Source organism: Ochlerotatus camptorhynchus, unplaced genomic scaffold, assembly GCF_037179485.1.
Source record: "Ochlerotatus camptorhynchus isolate MF236.1 unplaced genomic scaffold, CSIRO-AGI_Acam_v1.1 ptg000211l, whole genome shotgun sequence".
NCBI lineage: Eukaryota > Metazoa > Arthropoda > Insecta > Diptera > Culicidae > Ochlerotatus > Ochlerotatus camptorhynchus.
The window spans coordinates 615,878-639,994 of NW_027040701.1; the positions used below are offsets into that span (position 1 = coordinate 615,878).

The following is a 24,117-nucleotide window of genomic DNA, read 5'->3' on the forward strand; positions in this document are numbered from 1 at the left end:
TACGCGACGCCACTGTGATGATCTACTCCTCAGCTCAGTCGGTAAGGTAAAGGTGCAGCTACAAAGCAAGACCATGCTGGAGGTGACTGGGTTCGATTCCCGGTCCGGTCTAGGAATTTTTAGGGTTGAAAAATTTCTCGACTTCCCAGGGTATGATTGTATTTGCCACACAATTTTAAACTAATGCATTAATGGTACAGGTATCGAAAGCTCTTAATTAATAACTGTGGAAGTGCATCTAGAGCACTAAGTTGAGAGCACGCAATAAGCTAATATGTGATAAGCAATAAGCTTGAAATGCGAAGAAGAAAGACTCCTCACATTGGCCTTTCAAATTAGGACGAATTTGTAGATATGCAATTCTTAAAAATCGCAATGAGGGCAAGGTTGCAAAGACTCATTTCAGCTAAAATAATGTTTTTCGGAATAATAAAACCAAAAGATGGTATGATGGCATGTTTTACTTGTAACTTACAAGAAGAGGTTACAAAGTATGCGTTGGAAACATAAAACCTGTAAATTTTGCTTTCTATGAGTCACAATCAGCGATTTGCTGATCGCTGAGTGAGTGAGTGAGTGAGTGAGTGAGTGAGTGAGTGAGTGAGTGAGTTTGTGAAAAATCGCTGATTGTGACTCTCATGAAGTGAAATAAACAGGTTTAATATGTCAAACACATTCTTTGCAACCTCTTCTTGTATCCTACCAATTCAAAATTTGATCATGGCATCTAATTATTTCATAATTTAGAAAAACATTGTTTTAGCTGAAATGAGTCTTTGCAACCTTGAATGAGGGATGAGAAAAGGATAAATTCCTCAAGTTCATAAACAAAATCACAGGCGAAGGTACCTGTAAGCCTAGTTTAACAGAGAATTTATGTTAAATGCAAATTCTACTTGTCAATTAAATGGCCGTAATCGCATAACTGTTCTATATGAATAGGAAATCACGCAAATATGAAACTGATATGCAATTATGGGCAGTGGAAATGCCTGTAAAAAAATGTAAAAGTCTGCTAAATATCTGACAGCTGAAAAACTGCAAACATGATACAAAATCGGCAGGTTTAACAAATCTCGCATTTCTGTGTGGAATAGACGACGAAAATATAGTAAATTTTTCTTAGATAAAAATAAACAAAACAATGAAAGGATCTTTTTGCCCATGTCCTTTATCCATAGTAATTTCCATATAAAATTCAAATGGTTTGAATAAAGTTTATTTCAAAATTAAGTTAAAATTTGGGAAGATAATCAGGACCCAATTTATAACCGTTATTATAATAAGATATATGATACCCAAGATATAAACTTTCAGATCACAACATTACTCCTGAAGGATCTCTAAACCAGTAATCACATAAATCAGTATCCCACATTTTACCTCAACCAATCGATATCTGGAACCAACAGCTGTTCAAATATCCCATATAATTGAAGAACGAGAGTACGTTTGAACATTCAAGGCAAAAAAAAATCAACATACAAAATTGAATTCCTATTCGAATAACTTAATTCACATGTACGTTTGTGCACACGGTGCTCTCTAACCTCTGATTGTATCTGTGCAACGAGTCCATTAAATTGAAACATAATCCTGATGTTAGACTAATGTTTATGACATAATTCCAAACAAGCCCACAAGACCTAATCTACCTCCAGGCAGTGTGTACCGCCCGACGACAGCCGACGACGAGCCACCAAGAGAAGGCCGAACCGAGCAAGCCCACCACCCCCGTTGCTACTCTCTGCACTAAACATCCACTAGGAGGAATATGGTTCCATGCTAGTCCGCTCTCGGCTCTCGTCGACTCGTTCAACTACTGTTGCAGGAGAAAACAACATTCAGATTCAGATTAGGATCTGCAAAAAAAAAATCTAGCTCCTGCCCCGCTAGGTACCTATCTTCGAGAAAATCGAAACAGTACATATCTCCTAGTAGGTACCCCGAGGAAAAAGCGAAACACAAAACTCATAGACTGAGCATTTCTAGCTCAAATCGTTAAAAAAAAATGTCAATTTTGTCTCGACCCCTTCTGATTTGAATGAAACATTGCTCACGTGTTCGCTGCTACTAATGGTTGCATTTTTCATTTAAATATGATTTTTTCCTCCAGAGTAACTTTTGAAAAGGGCGTATAAAAAAATTGATTATTTTTTTTTCAAAAAATCATAACTTGAAAACTATTGATCTGATCAAAACGGCATATGAGAAGAAGTTTTAGGTAATTAAATTATATTTGCGGAAAAAATACACCGAAAGAAAAAACTTCGTAAATTAGTATTTAAAAAACGTAAAACGATGATTATCTCAAAACACCCCCCCTTCGATCTTTATTATTTTTTTTTTCAAGAAAATTGATAGAATACCCTTAAATTTCGTGAAAAGTGTATGCTGGTAACTTCCTTAAAAAGAAATCTATAATTTTTTTAATTTTTGTTGATTTTTACAAGTTGATGAAAATGCATATTTTTTTGAAAAATTACAATTTATTTGGATTTTACGCATAATTTTCGATAACTTTGCATATAGAAATTTTTTTCCTAAGTCCAGCCGTTCTCAAGTTAATGCAAATTAAAAAAATATAATTATAACAATTTTCAACATTTTAGGCCATTTTCAAATGTTCGTCGAGATGTCCAGCAACGAGATTTTATTTCATGATTGTATATTAAAAAACAAACAATTCATTCTCAGATATGGTAGCTGTCAGACTTACCCGTTTCTATCTAGAGGAAGCGGAAGAGAAGCACGTTGATGTGGTCAAATGAAAGATTTGTTGAGATAAAAAATGGTATATATTTATTATTTTATTTTACAACTCATATTATTTGAATACACTGGAGTCGCTTTTTACGCGGGTGATACGTCCCGCGTAAAAAAAAAAACCGCGAAAAAAAAACCGCGTAAATTCCGGAATCCGCGTAAAAAAAAACCGCGTAAATTCCGAAATCCGCGTAAAAAAACCGCGTAAAAAAAGACCGTGTTAGAAAAAACCGGGTAAAAAGCGATATACCGCGTCAATTCTGAAATCCGCGTAAAAAAAAACCAAAATCCGCGTAAAAAAACCGCGTAAATTCCGGAATCCGCGTAAAAAAAACCGCGTAAATTCCGAAATCCGCGTAAAAAAAACCGCGTGAAAAAAAAACCGTGTAAAAAAAAACCGCGTAAAAAGCGACTCCAGTGTACATTGAATAATTTGGGTGTATCGTTTGAATTAGAGAATATTTTTACTGCAATTTGGTTGTTTGAAACTGGAATACAGCAATGATATTTTCGAGTTCCAGGAATTGGTTTCACTTTCTTAAAAATTGGATCAAATTCCGTGTCAGCCTTTTTGTATTCTTCCGTAGAAACATAACAAAATGACATTTTTGTTTGAAGATCTTTTTTACGACTATTTCAGTGCTAACATTTGAAAACGACGCAAAAGCCATTTGTAAACAAATGGTTTGTGGGCCCTTTACTCGCTACCCGAAGAACGCCCACGCAAACCAACAGCATCGTCAGGAAGGGGAAAATTTCCCCTATCCGATGTTGCTGTTGTGTCGCGTTGGTGTACTTCAAGTAGTGAGTAAAGGGCCCACAAACCATTTGTTTACAAATAGCTTTTGTGCCGTTTTCAAATGTTAGCACTGATTTGCCCAGTCGTACAGTTGTTAAGGGTTCGTTATAGGGTGCTCGTGTTGCTTAGCTAAACTTGCTCTGGTTGCCATTCTCTTAAGGGTACCGCCAATCGCATCACAATGACCTTTGCCGTGTGAAGTTGCAAAAAAATGCCATTCAATATCTACATTATGCTTATCTTTAAATCCACAAATGCTAGCAAATTTTTTTATGTTTTTGTATTGTGATGCTGCTCCATCTGACATAAAAATACACTTTTGGACTGTTATTTGCTATCTTAAAAATTCTAATAATTTTGAGATAAACAACTGAACTGCTACTGTGTCATGCTTTGAAATTGATTTAGGTGGAGGTTTACAACACTTGAAATTGTTATCCATCGTAAAAAACTACTTGCTTTTTAACATGAAACGCTAAGAGAGATGAACTGAATGGAACAGGTGAAGATCGTCCCAATATATATATATATATATGTAGCAGAATAATTACAATGTTGACATTATACCTATCTTCATTAGGTACAATTGATTATAGCAAACTTTTTTAAGTGTGAGTGTAAGAAGCCTCCACGGGGTGCCTTTTTATGTAGTTGTGATATCGCGGGATGAGCTCTTAAGGCACAATATGGTATACGTCAGAGAAGTACCTAGAGAATTTATCTCAATTACAGGTTTAATAACATATTTGTTTACCTGTTTATGTTTTGAGCCTCTGTTATGACATACACAATTCTATCCAGGTATATAACTAATAGAGGACAGAAAAAAGGCACATGAGTGGGTTTGTTGATTATTTGGGTATATTTGAGAGTATTTACTTATAAACTTGTTTCTTTTCCGCTGCGTCTAAATAGAAACGGGTAAGTCTGACAGCTATCATATTTGAGAATGAATTGTCTGTTTTTTAATATATATTCATGGAAAAACATCTCGTTGCTGGACATCACGACTAACATTTGAAAATGGCCCAAAATGTAGAAAATTATCATAATTATTTTTTTTAAATTGCATTAACTTGAGAACAGCTGGACTTAGGAAAAAAGTTTGCAAATACAAAGTTTTTGAAAATTATTCGTAGAATCCAAATAAATTACTATTTTACTAAAAAATATGCAATTTCACCAACTTGTAAAAACCAACAAAAATTTCAAAAATTATAAAAAAAATTTTAAGAAAGTTACCAGCATACACTCTTTACCAAATATTAGGGCATTTTTTCAGTTTTCTTGAAAAAAAAATTTATGAAGATCGAAGGGGGGGTGTTTTGAGATAGTCATCGTTTTACGTTTTTTAAATACTAATTTACTAAGTTTTTCTTTCAGTGTTTTTTTTTCCGCAAAGATAATTTAACTACCTAAAACTTCTTCTCATATGCCATTTTGATCAGATCAATAGTTTTCAAGTTATGATTTTTTGAAGAAAAAATAATCAATTTTTTTATACGCCCTTTTCAAAAGTTACTCTGGAGGAAAAAATCATATTTAAATGAAAAATGCAACCATTAGTAGCAGCGAACACGTGAGAAATGTTTCATTCAAATCGGAAACACTCATGACCAACCGGTTTGCGTTTTGGGCTGGAAATGCTCAGACTGCATCCCCGTTCCACACACAAAAAATGCATGCAGATCTAAATCGCATAAGCGCAAACTGCGAAGTGTATGGATTTGCATGGTTGTCTCTCTGTACGAGGACTGAATCTGTGTCCGTGTGTATGTGTGTGTGTGTGTATGATTGGGAAATCAAAAAGTGAGTCTCTGAAGCGAACAAGTTACAATTTAGTTTTGAAGGAAGCATTACTTTCCTCCTCTCTTGGGGTTCCAGTTCTGCCATTCCCTTTCGATGCATGATTATGAAGCCAGTCAGCCAGCCAGCCAGCCAGCCAGCCAGTTTGAAAGGGGGAGTTGGACAAAGTTTTCAATCTCTTTCTGTTTCTAGCTCTTGCTTTGCTTGCCCCTGTGCGGCTACGATGACGGACGGGAGAGTTCCGAAGGTTTTCCCTCTGCTCTGCTCCCTTGCCGCTCATTGTGTGAGGGTGCTGCTGATGACTATGATGATGATGATAGAATATAGACTAGTAGGGGTGTGACACACGAGCGAAGCGCAAGTCAGCATCGTTGTGTGAGTACCGACACACACTCTCTCTCTCTCTATCCAATGCTGCTTTCTGTTGCTTTGGTATCTGAACGAACCCGCTGAAAGAACGAAACGTCGTCGTCGTTGTCGCGCGGGTGAATGAAGGAAAAACTGAACAACAACAATGATTGTGTGGAGTGATACACACACACACATACACACGACCGCAGTCAAAGCGACAATCAAAAGAGTCAAACTGACACACAGCTCACAGTAGAAGCAGAGTCGATCGAGTCGAAAGAATGGTTGTTGTTTGGTTGGTTGGTGATAGAGAAGAAGGAAAACCGTCCTCCTGTGTCCTACGACCACAGACTCATCTAATGGTGGGGTCGTTTTACTCGCGTGGTGTGTGCAAGTTGGACAGATAGACAGGTTCGGGGTGCCAATTTTATAGCCAAGCAATCAATAGCTGAATGATAAACACAACGGAGAGTCATTTGTTACAGAAACATTTAGAGAATTTCCAGTCGGGTAGCTCCCAGAAATCCATAACATAACCAAATGAACACGAGTATTCTTTCTTATCCTACAAAGGCCTTCAAATTAGTTTAAAAAACTGAAGTAATGACATGTTACATTCGGCCCAAATGTTCGAGGCCGATTCTAATAAAAAAAAATCATAATGATTACTTTTTCGAAGGGACGTATCAGCTTTTGTAAACAATGCATTTGATTGTCGATTTGGCGTAAATCAGATAGGGATTTTTTCCCTACCTGATAGTGGTGTTAGTATGCGTGTGCAAGTTACCAGTTACGCCAAATCGATGATCAAATGCATTGTTTACAAAGGCTGATATGTCCCTTCAAAAAAGTAATCGATCATTGTACATTTAAGTTGAATTCGATTTGGCAGCTTCGACCGAAATGCAGACTAGAAAGTTCGAACGAATCTGATTCAAACGAAATTCTGAATCAGGAAGAGCTTTATAGAAACAACCAAAGGGCAAGAAACCCTTCAAATTTCTCTTTAAACTTCTTCAACTTCGATTAATTTTCGTCTTCTCGCAAAAGTTCACAAACATAAATCTTCAGAACTTTGTTACATAAGTTTAATCACTTGACTTGATATAATGCTTAGGGAATAATGCAAGCAAGAAAGTACTCTTTAGTCAGATTAATCATTTAACCTGTATAGATTTTAAAACATCAGTCGATCTGGGATCGATTTAAACATAAGACATTTGACGAAATAGGAACCCAAAGAAAAATAACCGCTTAAGAACTCCACTGGTATGTGTTTCAACAGTTCATTAGAGAGACTTTTCAACAGTTCGTTTCTCTAAAACCATACCATTCCCGATCGAGATTTAGTCGAAGCGGTCGGTTTATGCTACTTTTAAGTAACACTTCGCTCCCGATTCACAGAGTTCAGCCGGTTCGGTGGCTTTACCTAGCACACGCTCTGTACCAGTATGCCCTGCTATTCCTCCGGCGTAAAACTTGCTATCCGAATCTAAGAAACGGAAAGCGAAAGAAACAAGCATATGTAGGGTGATTTGCCCTATAGTGGGTCCTATCCTATATTGATCATCACAATCGATTGAGCGTGGTGCAATGAATGTTAATCCACTTTGGTGCCAAAAAACGCCAAAATGGCAAAATTGACTTAAAACGCAGGGTGGATTTAAGAAATTAAATTCCCGGTTTTTTTTTCCCGGGTGCGCATCATAGTTTACTCGGATTCATATAAAAAAGAATACCCGCATGAATCAATTTTCAGAATTTTGACAATCTAATAGGCTCTAAGGTCGCATCAAAATGTCAGATTACATTACACAGTGGGACGAATTCAAAAAAAGTGGGACATGGCTATTTGCGACGAAACTATTGAGTATAGCTTTTTTGTTGTCTTCTAGAATGTTTCTTTATTTTTTAAGTACTTTATTTAAGTAGTAAAAATTTTTGGTTAAGGAGGGCATACACTCATATAAAAAAATAACTTTTTTATGTCTTGTTAAATTTGATGAACACCTATGGAAACATTGAAGATGAAGTCTTTTTAAGAAACTTTGTCCAAGGTGAAAACATTCTATCTCTCAAGTGGACGAAGTTATAGGGTGATAATGAACTACAAACGGTAGTACCCCCTTAAAAACGTTTTTTCACCATAACTTTTTTCTTCGAATTTTCTCGTTTTTTTTTAATATTCTACAAAGTGCTAAGTTGTAAGTTCAAATAAATGTGTTACCACCTGCTGCATTGCCATTTAATATAGAGAGCTAGTGCAAATGTTCACTATAATGATTTCTTTTGTCGTAATTAACAGTGAGCAGTACGTTTTTTGTCTTCATGTATGTACATTCTTGGAAAAATCTTCATGAAAACAGCAAAACGTAGCAAAACATTGAGGTACATGTTTTGAAAATTTATTAAGCACCCCCTTGGATCCCCCTATGAATTGTATATGAAACAGTATAAGTTGCTGAATGAAATGACATTGTCATTAGCTGCTAATACCTGCTAACCTGCAAAGTACACCCCCCCCTTAAAGATAGTGTAAAAAAATTGTAAAAACTGGCGTAGATCTTTTTAACAAAGAGATAACGATTTTTTTTCTTCTGCAAAAATGTGCATTTTCTAAGCACCTACAACTTTGTAGAATATTTAAAAAACAAGAAAATTCAAAGAAAAAAGTTATGGTGAAACAACGTTTTTTAAGGGGGAACTACCGTTCGTAGTCCATTTTCACTCTATAACTTCGTCCACTTGAGATATAGAAAGTTTACACCTTGGACAAAGTTTCTTAAAAAGACTTCATCTTCAATGTTTCCATAGGTGTTCATAAAATTAAACAAGGCATAAAAAAGGTATTTTTTTTTTATCTGAGTGTATGCCCTCCTTAACCAAAAAAATTCACTACTTAAATAAACTACTTAAAAAATAAAGAAACAATCTAGAAAACAACAAAAAGCTATACTCAATAGTTTCGTCGCAAATAGCCATGTCCCACTTTTTTTGAATTCGTCCCACACATTAGTCCGAAATTTTTAGAAGTTTTTAAGAGTCTTAGAATTTTGAAATTTCTTATGGCTACATGTAATTTTTTCAAAAGTCACCGGATGTTAGCAAGTGAATTATTAAACTTGGAAATTCATTTATAAATCAATTAGATACCTGGAATAACGTTAGAATTATGAACTTTTTCGACGAACAGAAGAGAAATTTTTCGAGATTTTGACACCTGCCCAGTTTTTCACATTCTTAAACCTTTGGTGATTCCAGACACCACAAAATATGACAACTAATTACAGAATTTTAAAGAGAATGCCAATTTAGTTATGAGGAGAATTCTAGAGATAATTTTTAAGGAATTCTGAGGGGAATTCCAAACCAAGGTATTTTGACTAAATAACTTTGAGATAAACCACGTTGACACTTTAGGTTGTCCTGACTACCTACTTCAAACTAGGGGGGACAGGATTTTTGTTTAGTAATCCAAGGGACACATATAAGTTATCTTTGTTATATTTTACGCCTTGTTGATAGTGACAAAATTCTGGTTGTCCACCGAGGATGACCTGGGTTAGTCTTCTATGATATTCCTAACTGGTGTTTACGGTACATACAAAATTTAAAAAACGGTATGAGCGATCGCCTATGTGGGGGAGGGGAGAGGGTAAGGGGTCAAAATTTTCTTAAATACGGTCTACGTAGTTTATGAAAAGCCGTTAGGTATTTCAAGAAAAATGTAAGGAGAACTAATCGAGAAGCGCACCGTTAAAACATTTTTTTCTTAAAATATTAGAAAAGGGTATCAAAAATCAAAGAAAACCTGTTTTTTCCTTAGATTCTTGGACATTTGCACGTTAAAAAGAATTTTTTCGATATTTTTTTTTACTTTTTGCAATGATGCAGATGAGATAGAAAAAATGTTTTCACACTTCATATTTTTAGAATTGTAGAAAGCAACTATTTTTATTTAGATTTTTGATATCTTTTTTGGCAATACTTTTAGAAAATTTAATATGTTTTCTAATGTAAAATATGCCGACATTTTCATCTCAGATTTAGTTTAAAAAAATCAGACACTTTGAATAATTGTGTACAGAATTTTGAAGAGAATGTCAAATTATTTTTGAGTAGAATTCTAGGGATAATTATAAGGCAAATATAAGGAAGATTTCAACTAGAAGTCCCAGATAACTTTGAGAAGTAGGTATTTCAAGAAAAATATAAGGAGATCCTAACCATGATTTTAAAGAGAAGCTTACAATTCAAAAAAAGCACGTTTAGATTGTTCTTAAAATATTGGAAAAAAAGATATAAGCAATTCAAGAAAATCAGTTTTTATCATAGATTTTTGAGAAAATTTAAATGAAAACACATTTTTTTCTATCTTTTATCAAAAATTGTGACTCTAAACAAATCCGAAAGGACGTTATATTGGTTTTTTGAACTTTTTACCATGATGAGACTACCATGTATCTCCAATGATACATAGCTAATATAGTCACATAATCTATAGGCGTATTGAGCGAAATCTCGCGTAACATTTGAAAAGGGCCTATGTCCAAAATGTAAACAATCCAGAAAATGAATTGTAAATTTTTCCACCAGTATTTAATTCCTATATAAATAAATTGAAGTATTTTAGGCGTTTATATTGTTCACAATAACAATAGTAACTATATCTCAGTACACAACATCCAAAACATGCGAAACGTTTTCAAAAATACATGAAAATCGATAAAAATTTAATATCACAGTAATAAGCCTTTTTGTGAATCTTTAAATGGTTAGGCCCTTTTTGTTAAGCCGTTGTGCTTGTCATCATAAATTGTAGGCCCTTTGCTAAGCCTTTTCTTAACGTCAAATAAATCATCGGCCCTGCCTCAAGCAGTAGGGCCTAGCTTTGATTTGAAATTTTTCAATCATCGGCCCTTCTACGTCACTAGGCTTATGAATGGAACCTCATCGAACGAAAAAAAATATATGTTAGGCCCGAGGTTAGGCCGTTTTAGCATGAATGATTGGAAAAATTTCGTGGATCGGCCGTTTTTAAAATCAAGTTATTTTTAATGATTTTTATCGATAATGCGGAACATTCCTATACGACTGGTAGCTAATTACCAGTGCTACAGAATGGTATCAAAAATCGGTTTGTTTACATTTTGATCATAGGCCCTTTTCAAATGTTACGCGAGAAATCTCAAAACTTGATAAATTTTAAAAAATATAACTCAAAAACCGATGCGGAGACGAGCCAGCCAACGGCTGAAAGTCTCCTTAATAAAGATATAAAAAAAAAAAAACTCAAAAACCAAAAAAAAAAATATGATTTTTGATTTATATCTTGTGTAAGAAAGCCTAAATCTTGAAGGAAAAATATGAAAAACATATGTTGTGTAAAAAAGCCTAAATTTTCAAGGAAAAATATCCATTTTTGAAAAAAAAGGTTTTTGGACCACCCTAAAATGGAACTGGTCACCCTAATGACAAAATAAAGAAATACGAGTCTGACATGTTGCGATAAAGAACAAAACTACCAATTTTTACGAAATTCTGAGAACCACTTTATCGTTTTGCTATGTTCATGCTATGTTAATGGCTAAATATATAAAAAAAAATGTTTAGAGTAATTTCAAGTAAAAATTTAAAAAAAATCTTTAAACTAAAATGCCCTTGTCCGATCTGAAATTTAAGTTTAAAAGAACTCATCAAAATGCAAACTTTTGGAATATTTAAAATTATTGACACTTAAAAATTGACAAAAATCGTAGAGCAAGAACTTTTGGTAAAATATTTGAACTTTTTGTTAAACGTTTTTCATGTAATTTACAATTTTTAACAAACATTTTCAATTATTTGCTGTAAAAAAAAAATACATAAAAAAGTGTACACAAAAAAAAATAGTTCAAAAATAATTTTATGCTACGTTTTTTGTCAGTTTTCATGTGTTCGTGATTTTGAACATTCCAAAAGTTTGTTCATTCATTACATCCATTCAAATTTATTTTCATTTATTTAAGATAATCATAGGTCAAAAGTTGTCCAATGTACAGTTTGAAATCATGGGTACATGATTGTTACTTCGGTCATTCGGACTGCCTAACATAATTGGTGCTCATTTTCCAAAGGCGGGACCAATCTAAAGTTAGGTACTCTACTCTGAAATCTGTGAAAGGGAATCTATTTTCATGTAGAACAAAACGTCCAATGTAACACTCATTGATTATGTCATTGAGAAAAAATGTTCAATGTAACATGTCCGATGTACAACTTGACTAGTCAAAACGTCCTATGTTTGTTTCTGTATTGTAGCATGAAATTCAAATTGAGTTTTACCGTTTCTACTGAATTTTCAACGGTATTATTCACAAACTACATTAAAAATAGTATTGCAAAATGTATTGTTTCTGTCAACTTCGATTTTCTCACTATGGTGAATATGTTACATTGGTCAATTTGAAAAATGACGCGAGATTTCAATCAGAAATGGCATTTCCGTGCTACAATTTTCTGAATAATTTCAAGCACGCCATTTTGAAAATTTTACAAGATCTAAAATGTCCGAATTTTATCAAAAATGTGATTCATTGCCCATAACAAACAATTACGCAAAGTTTTGTGCAAGTCAGAGAAGGATTCAAAGATCAATTTTTTTTACTTTTTGTCTGGAACTACTCGATGTGAACAACTTTTTAACAATGTATTTACGTTATACGTTATCGATACCGTCTATTTTTTTTTTCGGGTAAGAACCAGCCTAGGCTGATAATAATATTCTAAATGTTAATCAATCAACTAGTCAAAGATAATTTTAAGGAGCACTTTAAGGAAAATTTAACATCGCTTAAATTTTTAAATTAATGCAAATTGAATTTCAAACTAGTTTAAGCTTCAAACTCGCGTGAAATACGGAAATGATCTATCCACAAGCTTATTTTCCGTAGGAATCCAAAAAGGAGCATTCAAAGGGTATTTCAATCACATATCCAAGGAATGCTGAGTAGAATTCCAGAGAGATTCAAAAGCGAATACCAAGCGAATTTTGAGAAGGAATTCTAATGAGATTTTCGAAATAATTCCAAACAAATTCCAGGAGATTCTTTCAAGGGTATTTTGATAAGAATTTCAAGGGAATTCTGAAAAAAAACACTTTCATGTCCTGCTCTTTGGTTCAGTGAGGGTTAGGGCGCGTTCTGCCAGGTTGGTCGAGGCAGATTACATGTGTGAGTAAGCGATGACATTGGTCATTGTTATGTGCAATTCAGTTTAAAAGATGCGTTTCATACTTCACCACATGTAGTTCCAAAGAGCCTGAATGAAATGTGGCGCTGGCGAAGATCACTTGAAGATACGATATGACGGAACATTGATACGATTTGTAACCGAAGACATCATATCAAGGATGTAATATTTGCTTTCAAATTCGTTCAAAGCAGTTACCTTTGAGGGGCAGATGACGGAATTGTACCTGTCTCATAGCGTTCGTATGAGAAAATGGAAGAGTTACCAGTCTTCTTGATTTGTTGTCTTCGATAAAACACAAGTAAATGCTTCAAGAAATTAGTTAAGATAACATATTAAAAAATGTGTCAATTGTTAATAAAAAATGAACGTTGCATTGAAGCACTTTAAATCGGGTTAAATTTAAATGTTCCATCATTTCACATCCATTGAACCATTCTGAACGGCCATACCGTTGTGGTTATATCACAGCATTGCTAATAATGTATATATCTATATCTTTTCCGGTACCATGGAGTCGACAAAGTAAAAGCAAAAAGGAAGCAGCAAAATTAAGCACATGCGATACGACAATGGAGTGATGCTCCCAGAGATGGGCAATGTCAATTTTCCGCAATGGTATTACGGTTTTATAAGGCGCAACTAGGAACTCAAGATCATCATACTCAAATAATGGACGTCGATATGTCGTGGAACACATTAGAATTCACATCTAGGAGACTTTCGGGAGACTAGCAGGAACTAGCAATGATACAGAGAAGGACAACGAGCTCATAAATAGGCACGACAATTGGACAGAAGAGTGAAGAAACAGCGAAATTTGGTGAGATCTGGAAGTGTGAATGAATTACATGTATCTGTATTACATGTATTGTATATGAAGGCGATCTCAGAATGTACGTGTGTGAACAGGCATTCTTGAAATGGGTCGTTGGATGTACAGTAGAGCTATCACCTTCCACCGGCAGGGCTAAAAAAGTTTGCATCTATGTATAAAAAAATTACCTTCATAAAAGCACTACTGGCCAGTGGGAAATGGATTGTAGACAAACATACATAGAATTCTGTTGTGAATTGCAAGGTAATTCAATCCTGGGGTGAATTGCAGTGGCGTCGCCCTAACCTCCATCTACCAGTTCAACAACTCTCAAAAGGTAAAAATGGATACAAATTAGTGAAACTAGAAGACCCTGTGTCTTTTGAAACTGATTTGAATGTAAGTATGACCCTAAATAACGTTTTCAAAGTTGTTGAAACAGGTAAAAATTGAGGTTACGCGACGCCATTGGGAATTGCAAGAGCAGGAGAATCCCTAGATAACTCTGATAATTTAACGACAATTCGGAGGATAGCTTTCAGGAAATTCTGAGGAAAATCTCAAGGTGAGGAATGGAAACATTTTCTATATTATATGGCATGCAAAGCTTTCAAGGTTGTAAAACGTGCAACGTTATTCAAACTGCTGGTCAGTGAACATCAACAAACTTTTGAGATAGCGAATTTAATCAAAAACCAAGTGATAGAGGCTTGGATTCTTACTGGAATAATTTAGAAAAATTGCCTTGATCTTAGACTTGACCAATTTTTGAAACTCTTACACATAGCTTATTTGCTTAGATCTCAGACTTCATTGTTGGTATCTTACTATGAAAAAAATAAGAATTTCGAGCTTGAAGTAATATTAACTACAATAACTATCGATCATAGAATTGTTATCAACATAATTCAATGCAAGACATAATAAACATATCTTAAGGTTCCAATCTAATTCCGGATTATTTCATGTTTTTTTTCTAAGATAATTTCGATTCCGGGTTGATTCCCGGTCTTTCCAGATTTCTCGGATCAGTGACCATCCTGAAAACGGCAAAATTGGCTTTATAATAAAAAAAATCCAAAACCTTAAAGAAAGCCAAAAGTTTCAGGTTAGGTTAGATTATCTTTATTAGCGAGACTTTCAGTCAGAGGCCAGAGGTTTTCCTTACTGAGTACCAATGCTACTAACGCCAGAGAGGCAGCTCCCACATCTGGACCCTACATATCGACCCATCAACTCATGGACCGGGGACCAACGGCTCTTTACTGCCCTGATCGTGATCAGAGATGTTATGCCACAGAAAATCCCGGCGGCGCCGACTGGGATTGAACGCCGGCCCTTTTGGGGTGAGAGGCAATCACGCTTACCACTAAACCACCGGCACCGATAACCTTGATGCTTTAGAACCCCTTAAATTACAGAAACCCTTTCCTTCCTAGCAAGTGTTTCGTTGTTTTGAGATGGGAAAATCTGTTTTTGAAAAAAGTTCTTGAACGAAAGATGAAAACAGTTTAAAATTATCGAAAACTATTTTTGAAAAAAAATGTTTGAAATCAATAGTATTTTAATTGTTTTTCAATATATAAATTATCAAGAAAACATACGGACGAGAACAATTGACACACGGAGAAGCTTAAACAAGTGCTGACTATTTTTTTTTCCTTTGGTTTGTTTTTTCCGTCGATCTTGTTTTCCGTGCTGAGCACCAATGCTACCGACGTGCCAGGAAGGCAGCTCTCACACCTGGACCCTACCTATCGACCCATCAACTCATGAACCGGGGACCAACGGCTTTACTTCCCATCCGAAGGAAGGCGTGATCAGAAATGTTATGCCTCAGAACATCCCGGCGGCGCCGACTGGGATTGAACCCAGGCCTGCTGGGGTGAGAGGTAATCACGCTTACCACTACACCACCGGCGCCGTTATAGTGCTGACTATTGATTGATATAAAACAATAATATAGTTGCAAAACACCAAAATGAATTCAAAGATCCTATTGCCTAAAAATATCAGGACAGTAAATGTTTGCCATGTTTGATTTTGTTATGGTTTCCTGAGATAAAGTTTAGAGTACACTTTTGCCCTGTCACGTCACGTTTTATATCGATATCGTTGCTTTGATGAGACTTACCACCTCACAGGTGTGTATGAGATCAGCGCGCTTGCAACACGGAGGTGGTCCGCGTTCTGAAAGACACCGCACACCGAGTATTAGAAGTATCATCATGGATGAAACATCGAGATGGCGTGTTGAAATGTTCTAAACAAATATTCCTTGAGTAATTTTCTTCAAAAAGTCCTTGCACAACAATAATGCCACCTGCTTAGGTTGGCAGCAAATGGCCACAATCGTGAGTAATGAATATCCCAATTTAAAAAGGAAGCAGTACCTAAGCAACGTGACGTGTTAGGGCATAAGTATATACTAGACTTTAACTCAAGGTACCACAATAAAATCAAATATGGAAAGATACTTTTGTCCTGAAACGAAAAAAAAAATCCAGTTTGTCGCACAGTGTAATCGCTTTTAAAAAAACCCAAGATCGCCTTAAAATTATCAAAAAAACGCTTTATAGCGTCAATCTTACCCAGTGGCGTTTCCTTAACCTCCAACTGCACCAACTCTCAAAACTTAAACAATTATCAACATATTGCTTGCAATGGATAGATATAGAATAAACTAGAAGATTAAGTGTATTTTTCAACCGATTCGAGTATGAAGATGGCATTAAATCTGGTTTTGAAAGTTGGTGCACAGGTAAAAAGAGAGGTTACGGGACGCCACTGATCTTACCTTTAAAAGGTGATAAGGTCTCAAATTAATTTTTTAGGTGGATCTCATTATCCCTTGGCATTTTCTGGGGCACAACAGAAAACGTACAATATTAAAATTGCTTCGCCAAGTTTGCTGCAGTGTAAATTTCATGCACGATGTCAATAGTGTCCGAGATTTGCCTTCTAGTAAATTTGAAGTGGTAGTGCAAGTCAGCCATCTTGACGGTTATACAGTATTTAACCGATTTTGTCAGCCCCTCCACGCAGCAGAGTATCATCTTTCAATAATTTCACAAAACCTTCATTCCAAATCTTTCTCATTCATGGATGGTTGTTTAAGGTATACTTTGGTGCTATGAAACCACTGAAAAAACGCATGGGTTTCGTAGAAGATTAGAATAGATTTTCAAAAAGAGGGATGAAAAAATCAGGTCGTTACTGTATCATATGATAACTCAAAAAGCAGAACTGTAACTTGACCTCTGGACGATTGAATTTCAGGATGGGATTGATATGCGATTACTTTGCTTGAGTGGGACGAACTGAGTTGGTTAGTTTTAACCTTTTTTTCCTGATCAAAGTCTGTAGGTTTATTACATAGTGGATAACTTTGTTATCTTAAAAATGACGCAAATCCTGCGATTATGAGCAGTATAGACCTCAGTTTGTCTAATATTTTTTGAAGCGTCGCCCAATAAAACCAACATAGGATCAGTCACCCTATCTGCCGGTAGGTATACAGTGTGGTGTACATGCAGAACACAATCAGGACCCAAAGCAAACGCGCCGCAGTAAAAAAATACGAGAAATGTTGTAGAAAGAGGCTTTCGCTACGTTTTTTTTTCCTTCGGTTTCTTGAGGAGGAAAACATATAAAATTATACGGCTCTTGCAGTCGTCGTCGTCGACGACGACGACGTCGTTGAAGTCGGTAGATTTGCAATAAGAGTAGCTCAAGTGAAAGGAGGCAGTGGGAGGAGACGGAGAATATCAGCTCAAAATTTTATTATATTTTTAAGCTCCAGTCGCGCTTATTGCGTACACTTTGTGTGTACCATGCGAGAGAGGCGAGAGATGTTGGACAGAAGGAGAGAGAGAGAGGGTAGCGGGTAAAAGGGCCAAACCAGAAAAGAGCAGCAGGGTATTTTTTGTCACGGTTCGTTTTTTGGGTCATTCGTAATTTTAGAGACTGATATTAAAATTGCAACCTTCAAGTTTGGTGTGGCTTTTGCTTTCCTGGTGGGACAGACTTTTTCCATTTTTGGGTGTGAGGTGATATGGGAAAGTGGAGTGTCTGTGTCAAATGATCAAATGTTGAATGGTTATGTGTTTTATTGTGGAACAGTTGCTAAAGTAGTTAATGCAACCAACATGCAATATCAATAGTCTTATAAACGATAATTACCAATCCGTTAATAGATGGGGGATTTATAAGAAACGGTGATTTACAGGATTTCTTTGCTCTTTGGAATGTTCTCAAGAATTTCCGTCAGAATCATTTCCCTTCACAGATTCCTTCCAAAACTGATAAGATTCTCTCTGAGAGTCCCTTGATTTTTCTTTATAAATCTGAGAGTCCCTTGAAAAATTGGTTATAACAGAACAGTAAATAAATTATGTTCAGAACACTCCAAAAAAATATTGGAATCTATTCTAAGCTGCTCTTCGAATTAAGCATAATTCTTCAAAGAATTCCCAAGCAATTCAGCTTAGAATTATCTTGCAAATCTGCTCATAATTAGCTTGGAGATCTCATCAATTCTTCAGGAAATTTGCTTGGAATTCTCCTTATTTAGAAATTCTTCTCTAGATGCCTATTGAGCAATCCTCGGAATTTCCATAAAACTCTTCTCGAGATTCTTCTGGAATTGAACCCCCAAAACTCAATTTCCCTGCTATTTTTAGCAGCGAATTCTCATCAGAATGCTCTTAAAATTTTTCAGAGAACTTATTTTAAATATTAATTGGAAACTGACCTCGAATCGTCTTGGAATTTTCCACAGAACTACCAAAAAAGTCTACCCTGATCTCACACAATTGACTTGGAGTCTCTTAGAGGTCTTCCCAAAACTTCCTCGGAATTTTTCTCTGAAATAACTTGCTGTGATCTCTAGAATTCATTCAAAAATCTTTTCAAAATACCTTTGAAATTTTCATCATCATGGGCCCATGCATTAATTATGTCACGCTAAATGGAGAAAATAATTAACCCCAACACCCCCCCCCCCCCACCGCTATCGTTACGTTTTTCCGATACCTGAGGCATTGTTTGTCACAAAATCATGCATCAACCCTTACCTTAATAGTACTTCAAAGTGACTGTACCCTGAATAATCTAGTACAGACCAAAGGACTTCTCCGAAGATAATTGCTGAACTTATTTCCAATGAAATATCCGGTCCAAACTCTCAATTTCGTCTCCCGGAATATTTTTGCATAGTTAATAGATCGCACATTGCGAAATCGACCGAACCAGTTCATCGAAACGGCACCCACTGCCGGCCCAAAGATCCAGTTTTGACAATATAAATACAGAATGTAGCCGGAAACATGTAACAAGGGAAAACTGGTTGTTCAATGTTGAATAATCCCACATGTTACATATTCGTGGGTGATTGTTGCGTTAATCACTCTACTCGAGCGAGGTGTTTTTTTTTTTGTTTGACAAATCATCATGAGTTCGTACTATCAATAACAGGGGGAAAAAACACAGTAGAATAAAAATTGGGTTTTGCTTATCTGATAGAGAGCCTAGTAGTGAGTGATACCGAATATCAGTCGATCTACGACGAACGCCGCGCCATAATCCATACGATGCACACTTTTGCTTCTGGCAACCTTGGTTCTTCCAATTCATTGCACACAATCACAATCCAATCACTGGAAAATCGCCGAATAAATTAATCTCAGTGTGCCTATTCACTCAATCCATTCGTGATCATCCTTCGGGGGGAGACGGCGGCACATTCTGCAGCACGAGCTTCCCAGTTCCATCAGCACGATCAGTTTCAGCGCTGGAGTACTTGCCCCATCATAATATTTATAGAAGGTTTTGACATAAAGGCTTTTCTTCAGCTTCGTTTCGTTTTTTTTTTCTTTTGCTTGCCATGCACTGACACAACCGCATAAAGGTACCATACACTTGTACACACAACATCGGCGGCAATACACCACACAACGGAGGCAGCACAGCAAAATCCAGAGAATGACCATCGTCAGCGCGCGGAATGCACCCATACATCCACAGCCGAGCGCTGCCCGCCGCCGCGAACAATAATAATAACGCTACTTGTAGTAGAGTAGGCAACGAGACACAACGAAGAGCTTTGAAACACCACCTTCCTCCGCCTTGATCGCGCGCGCACCAACACCAACGCAATCCCCCGAACAAAAATCATTGAAAATATGGATGACAAAAAAAATCTCCAACTTCCAGGCCTCCTAAGCTCGACAGGGACAACACGCACTCGCAATTTGCCACTTTCACGCCGCACTTGGAACTTCACTTTCATCGCCCGCGGAAGCGCCAGACACTTCCGGTTTTGCTCCAACACTTACCAGGCTGCTTGTTTGCGATTTTGTTGAAGCAATTTTGAAACACTTCATAGAGATGGTAATGTTCATCATCACTAGTAGCCATTTTGATATCTCTCTACTACTCCCCGTCCGTCGTGTACGATTGATGATGGTGATGATGTTCTTCTCTTCTCTTGGGACGGGACGACGACGGCGAGTAACAACACCCACACACACACAAAACCCGTGTGGCGCTCGCCCAAACCCACGAGAGTGGCAACGCACACACTCACACTCGTGTGTGTGCTTACACACGGAATAGTACACAGAAGAACACTGGGATTGTTTTGGTTTGCAGGTGTGCGTGTGCGATGAATCGTTTCTTTTCTTCCTCAATGAAACAACACTGAGCAGAGTCCACCAGCAGAGCACACACAACGGTACTACCGAGGAAAAGAAAAAGGGCAGCGACTATCCACGACACGGGAGCTAACGTGAGAACACATCAGCACGGTGCGCGAGCGGAACGATAACTGAACGCTCGGTTGTTCTCTCGGGTCTCGAGAGGCCTCCGTCTCCGTCGGTCTTCTCGCAACTGTTGGCTTGAGGCGATACACGTTGGGAAGGATTTTCTTGCGCAAAGATAGGGGTAGCTTCACACGTGCATCGCATTAGGGTGGCGTTTGTTTGAAAAATGTAATTTATATTATTGGCAATCTAACGATAGCATAAAGCGCCACTTGTGGCAAATCGGAGAACTAGAACACTGATGATGGTATCATAATTTTGCACGGCGAGGTATGGGAGAATATTTTAAAAACGCTTTTATTTAACGAATAAAGAATTTTCTATACATTTGGTTGTGCATACGAGGTTAGAAAAGTTTAAATCTAAAGATCTAAACGAAAACTAAGAAAAAATAAAAATTTAAAATTATACGTCTATCGGATTGCTTTTGAGGATTCTTCCCCGTAGCAGCTTTGAAAAAAATGACGAAAATTTTTCCCGGGTAATAAATGCTTATCAAGATTTCTTTCCTATGCCTCAACGTGCAAAATGTTGAGGCCATCATCATTTTCCTATTTCTCCTATTCGCCACGAGCGCTATCGTTAGATCGACAATTATTGTAATTTTCACAAATACTTAGACGAATATTGAGACGAAATTGTAGGAAGCTCGTACATTATTCAAATGTCAAAAGCATTTCCCTCATGTGTCTTAATCAATTACATTGTAAACATAAGAAACATTATTTAACGATAGCTTAGTCGTTACCGTTTCTGATTGCTGAGCAGAAGGTCAAGACTTCAATCCCAGACCCGTCCACTTACTAGTCATTTTTCACTATGTCTTATTATATTCCCATTGCAATTATAAATCTGCCAGCAACGTTTTCCTAGCGTATGTATCCTATGGCTTTATGCTCCCCACTAACAAACCTCCAAACTCCTGTGACACTTATGACAGTTCTTAGAGTAATATTTAATCCTTCGTTTGCGGATGTGGATGGTTATGAGAATATTTTCATTGAAATAGACGAATGAAACTTGATCGATGTAGGAAAGTTCCAACTATTAAATAATTTCGTTTAGTCTTTTATCTATATCGTTAAAACAAGTTATCGAATCTCATTTGCAAGGTAGTTTACTCGTCGTCAACATCAGGCATAAGTCAGTATTAAGTGTCATGTCGGTTTGTCGGTGGTCAAAGTGCGGAACGCGGGTCGCACATGATACTTTGATCTCTATGATGCTACAACCTCAGCTTGAATATATTTTTGTATTACGAATGTATGGCCGAAATGATTGGGAATTGCGCAAAATTCTACCTAAAATATGACCATCAAACAAAGATACAGCTATTCAAAAAATGGGCATGAGCACCACTGGTCTACATCCTCCATGTCAACTAACTGTCCTGAAATATGTTGACTGAACTCTTCTTCGGAAACTGAAGTTTCCATCGCACTTATGAATGAATCACCCATGCGTCCACGCTGTTCCAATGCTTCGATTCTTTGCTTCACGAATGCAATTTGCACCTGCATATTCTTGGCCACCATTTCAAGCGAGGACAACGCTGCCTTGAATGCCGTAATTGCACCACAAAACGATTCATTTACGGACCTCCAGTGTTCTGAACAGTTGCTGCAGATGCTGCAGAGGAACTGAATCAATCATATTCTCACGCGTATGAGCTGGCGAGGCAAGTATGGCTGAGGACCGCATTGTCCATGCTATTTCGTGTCCGTCTGAAAGATGACTATGTCGCTGCGTAGATCCTTAGATAAATCGGCGACCTTTTGTGTCGAGGATGCTCCTGACTTATCGCGCTCAGATGGGTCAATCAAATGTTGCTTGCCTGAATTAAAAATCTTACGGGAACTTACTGACAGTGAATAAACATGCAGCAGAAGCTGAATCTTCTTCTTCCGGAGAATCCTTATCCATCCATCGTGCTTCCATCATCTTGCTTGTAGAAAATTACTCCACGAAGTAGATAGGGATGGCTCGCGAAGTTGCCTTAATTTCTTTTTAGATTCACTGACCGATTTTTCATTCACATTCCAGTGTGCAACATGAGCGCTGGAAGACTCGTTTTTAAATTGGTGTAGAAAGACCAACAGTCTAAAGTTGAATAAAGCTGGAGATTTGTTACGGGTTCAGGTGGACCTGGCAGTTTATGGCTTTGAACACTTTCGGGTTCACTCCAGTTATAGTCGAGAACCTAAACGTCGTCGAATAACGGGTCATCAAGTGGGTTCTCCATCGGGCCTTCGTTTTCTCTATCATCCTCCTTATCTTCATCCTCACCATTATCGCTAGGGGATGCCATTCTCGAAGCCGTTCATTTTCCGGAAGATTCCTACAGCAATGATATGATTACAGCCGTTGAATTTTGATCTGCAAATCACCAATCTTACCAAATTTGTTGATAAATAGTGAAAAACACTTTAACATGAGTCACCAGCTTACGCCAAAAACCTTGGATTGTACCTGTAAATACATGAAAAACTTTACGAAGCAGATAGCAATACTTCTTCAATCACCACCAATAACAGTAACATATTTTTTGCCTTGACAGGTCTCGTGCTCGATTGGCAGGTAAATTCGAATTTCAAACAGAACATGGCGTCTCTTTGTGTATTGTAGCCTCTTTAGCTCTCACTTCTTCCACCAGCTTCCTTTCTACAAACATCTTGAACATTATTAACAAAATGAGAATCGAGTAAAATGTAATGTTGTTTGATTTTTTGTATAATCTTAAAATCTATGCGCAATGAAAAGTTTAATTCGTTTGATTTAAATTGATTCCAACTCCAACCGAGTCACCAGAGAAAAAACAACACTGAATAATTTTCCTCAAATAGAATTGAGATTTAGATGTGTCACCCTCCTCGCGAATAACAACAAACGGGACCCAAGCGAAGTTTTGAACAGTTTTGCGTGCATCGGCTACCTTTGTTGCAAGATTATTTGTTTTCACAGGGATCAGATGGCACCTATTTGTATATTCTAGTCTCTTTAGTGAGAGCGAAATTGATAGCGAAATATGGCAATGTATCGGTATAGAATTGTCCACAGAGCTTCTTTACAAAAATTAATCTGAACTCACACAATTAACCTGCAGTTCTAGTCAAAACTCTCTTAGAGTTCTCCCTTGTAAATTTTCTCTGAAATAGCTTAGTATCTAGGGATAAAAATTTATTTAAAAATCTCCTCAAACTATTTGAATTCTCTTAATAGTTTTTCAAAATGGCTTTTTGCTGAAAATCAAATTCTAGATCTTTTACATTTTTAAAAATTTTAATTCTGTTTAATCGAAGCACAAACAGACATAACTCATTGAATATTTCTCACTGTAAAATATCGTCGCTAAAACATTACCGCCATCTGTTGGGTACACTGTAGTGGGTAGTACACTGAACAGACGGCGGTAGTGTGTAAACGTCAAACGCTAGGGAAATTACTATGCGCGCCACAGGTGGCGGTACTACCAACTACGATTCTTTTGAATTGACCGTTAAATGCTTGTTCGATGAACAACTTGCTAG

The 24,117-nt window shown here is 36.8% G+C and overlaps 1 protein-coding gene across 3 annotated transcripts in view; it reads right to left on the reverse strand.

Moving 5' to 3' along the window:
* Positions 1-20,578, reverse strand: part of da (daughterless) — a 118,341-nt gene extending 97,763 nt beyond the window's left edge. For all 3 annotated transcript variants that reach the window (XM_065224457.1, XM_065224456.1, XM_065224455.1), the window contains exon 1: positions 20,105-20,578. In XM_065224457.1, coding sequence (XP_065080529.1) covers positions 20,105-20,186 — 82 coding nt within the window. In that variant the 5' untranslated portion in view covers positions 20,187-20,578. The remainder of the gene's footprint in view (positions 1-20,104) is intronic.
* Positions 20,579-24,117: the final 3,539 nt, after the last annotated feature.